Genomic DNA, 3,275 nt, shown 5'->3' with positions numbered 1-3,275 from the left:
TGGGCAACTGCACCACCGTGTCTCTCATGGGTGCGTCATTGGCTTTATTTTACAAAAGCCCTGTGGTTATCAGGACATGCTGTTGGTTGTAGTCTTCTAACAGCTGGTTAGTCACAGGTTCGGTCCCACTGATGTTTGCCTTTTAGACTGACTTGGTTTTCCCATGATTGATCTTATATACTGTTGATACATTAGTATTCTATATTGTATTGCAGGTTGATTAGTTCTTGTATAAGAATGTGTGAAGGTAACGAGTCCACAGTCACAGAATTCTTTATTATTGGATTTAAAAACATAGAAAACTTTCAGATCCCACTCTTCGTTCTCTTTCTCTTGATTTATATTGTGATACTGTTTGGAAATGTCTTCATTATCATATTGGTATCCACATGTCACCATCTGCAAGTGCCCATGTACCTGTTCCTCCGAAATCTCTCGGTGGCAGACCTCTTGTTTACCACCAACATCATGCCTTACATGTTGTACCTTATAGTGATGGGAGGAGGGGACATGTCCATCACAGGGTGCTTCATCCAGTATTATGTGTTCTGCGGCTCCACTTTTACTCAGTCGCTGATCCTTATGGTGATGGCCTTTGACCGGTATGTGGCCATCTGTCATCCTTTGCGCTATGCGGCTCTGATGAACCACAAGCTTTGTCTGCACCTCACCTTCTCACCATGGGCCATTTGTTTTGTCCTATTCCCCATTGAAATTGCATATTTATTCCAATTGAAGTTTTGTGGCTCCAAAATCATGGAACATTACTTCTGTGACTTTGCCCCCATCTTGGTCATAGCCTCCTCGGATACTTTAATAGTTGAGATGGAAGACTTGATATTTTCCATCACCCTCATGTTCATGCCCTTTGTGGTGATCACCATCTCCTATTTCTGCATTGTCATCTCCATCCTAAAGATTTCATCCATTGCCGGACGGTGGAAAGCGTTCTCCACCTGCAGCGCTCATCTCACCATCATCTTCATCTTCTACGGGACTCAAATAACAATATATATGTTCCCAGTTGAGCAAGACACTTTCTATGGGAAAACAGTGAAATCTTTGCTGTACACGGTGCTGACACCTTTCATTAATCCCATCGTATACAGTATGAGGAACCAAGAGATCAAGAAAGCCGTACGGCAAACACTGTATAAAGTTAGTAAAAGAACTGTACTTCCCATATTGCACTAAATCTAGAGGAAAATACAATAACATCAATAAAACGAATGGTGATATCAGAATACACAGTGTAAATGCAGCCAGCAGTGTAATCCTTGGGTGATCTCATTATTATGGTTATTTTAAGAATGATAATTTCTTTTCATTTTTAAAAAAAGTTTATTTATAATGTAAATCTAAGTACAACTTATAAATATATCCATTATAGACATTGATGGATTTTAGGACTAAATGGATCAGACGTGTGATAAGATTTACATCAGGAAGGTCTACAAGCAGGATGCCACTGATGTTATGGTTCTCTATTAGAATTTACATCAGTAGAAAGCCAACCATCTCCTTCAATGATCCATCAGATGTCTTTTGTCCCAGGAATCATCCATAATAGACTGTTTAGTCTAAAACTATATGCGATAGTGAGGCCTGAAGAGATACTCAAACTTTAACTCCCTATGCCCTGTATATTTCAGATTCTAAAAAGTCAGAAGGTTCTGCATGCTCAGCATATCGGCCATGTGCATGACAAGTAGGGTGACGTCAAGATGCCCACTTGTCACTTTACGTCAAGATGCCCACTTGTCAGTTTACGGCCACTTTACAATACTTGACAAGATAAACCAAGATATCACAATCTCTAGAACGTCTGACAAGGTCTATTTGTCATCTCTTTTGGCGTGTCCGTGAGGGTATCAGATAAAGGAAAGACTCCCAGTACTCCCCAAACAGTTGACAAATAGTCCTCATGAGTATAGTCCTTAGAATCACTGCCATGCTATCATTCTCTCATCAATTCTACATTTTAATGGCTTGTCTTGATCTTTTTTTTCCTCTTTCTTAGCACCACCATACTCTTCCATTTTACTTTCATAGATCTGTGCAGATATAATTGATAACATCAATTTTAATGCAGAAGACCCAGGTGCTTTGGCTCTTCAAGAACTAAAAGTGATAGACTCACATAGGTGGATACAATGTGACTAATATTAAACTAGGAAAAACGTCTAACATATAGTGAGTGAAATTCCTCCAGGCATCGTTCTCATAACAATAAATAAATCACTTAATCAGAAATGTGGTAAATTAATTTTGTCATGGAGCCTGATTAGAAATAACCAAAGATGACGAATGGAGGAACATGTCACAGACTGAGACAAGGAATAGTGGACAACCTTTTTAACCTTCACACCGGGCAAATTTCTTTTTTTTTTTTTTAAGTTTTTTCTTCCCCCTGTTCCAAGATCCATAACCTTTTTAATTTTCTATCCCCATAGCCAAGTCCGAGTTTGTTTTTTTGCAGGACGAGTTATACCTTTGGTAGACATAATATGTTATATCATGTGATGCGCAAGAAAGCGGGTAAAAAGATTTCAAGTGCATTAAATAAGGAAAAAATGTGCAATTTCACAATGGTTTTTTTAGTTTTTTATTTATCATGTTCTCTATATGGTAAAATTGACCTGTCAATATGATTCTCCAGGTCAGTACAATCATGGAGATACCAAACACGTATAGTTGTTGTTTTTTTTTATTAAAATGGTGAAATAAAGTATGGAAATCTGTGAAAAAAATGTCTGTGTTGCCATTTTTTAAATTGTTTAAATTGTAATGGGGAAAAATTGGATGATTTGACATTTTGTGTTTTTTTCTCTTCATATTTTTAATTTTTTCTTACTTTTTACTGTATTTAAGAGTCGTTAGATTTGGAAGGGACCTCCTGGGTCATCTGGTCCAACCCCCTGATCAATGCGGGATTCACTAAACCATCTCAGGCAGACGTCTGTCCAGCCTCTGTTTGAAGACTTCCATGGAAGGAGAACTAGTCACCACCTCTTGTGGCAGCCTGTTCCACTCATTGATCACCATCAAATGAAGCTATAATTGTCTGATCGATTGTGCTATGTGTAGCTAAAATCAAGATCTCTTATGAACGCCGGCCACAAGCTGGCTTTCACAGAAGTATCATAATAACAGGCACGGGTCTTCAGCAAATCCATCAGCGCCCCATCAAGTCAGTGGGCAGTCTTCCACTGGGAGGGTGGAATGACACACAAACCAGACCACACGTGTTAAATGCCACTGTCAGAGATTGACAG

The 3,275-nt window shown here is 38.8% G+C and overlaps 1 protein-coding gene across 1 annotated transcript; it reads left to right on the top strand.

The window, feature by feature from the left end:
• Positions 1-411: 411 nt before the first annotated feature.
• On the top strand, positions 412-1,194 carry LOC143803711 (olfactory receptor 10A7-like). Its single transcript, XM_077281488.1, has one exon. It carries the CDS (start codon positions 412-414, stop codon positions 1,192-1,194), a length of 783 nt encoding a protein of 260 aa, XP_077137603.1.
• Positions 1,195-3,275: the final 2,081 nt, after the last annotated feature.

This window comes from Ranitomeya variabilis, chromosome 2, assembly GCF_051348905.1.
Source record: "Ranitomeya variabilis isolate aRanVar5 chromosome 2, aRanVar5.hap1, whole genome shotgun sequence".
NCBI classification, from domain to species: domain Eukaryota; kingdom Metazoa; phylum Chordata; class Amphibia; order Anura; family Dendrobatidae; genus Ranitomeya; species Ranitomeya variabilis.
The sequence above is the reverse complement of the archived record's forward strand: the minus strand, read 5'-3'. Positions and strand labels throughout refer to the sequence as shown.

Coding starts and splice junctions, on each gene's coding strand:
- LOC143803711 (XM_077281488.1), top strand. CDS start 412: ATGTACCTGTTCCTCCGAAATCTCTCGGTGGCAGACCTCTTGTTTACC.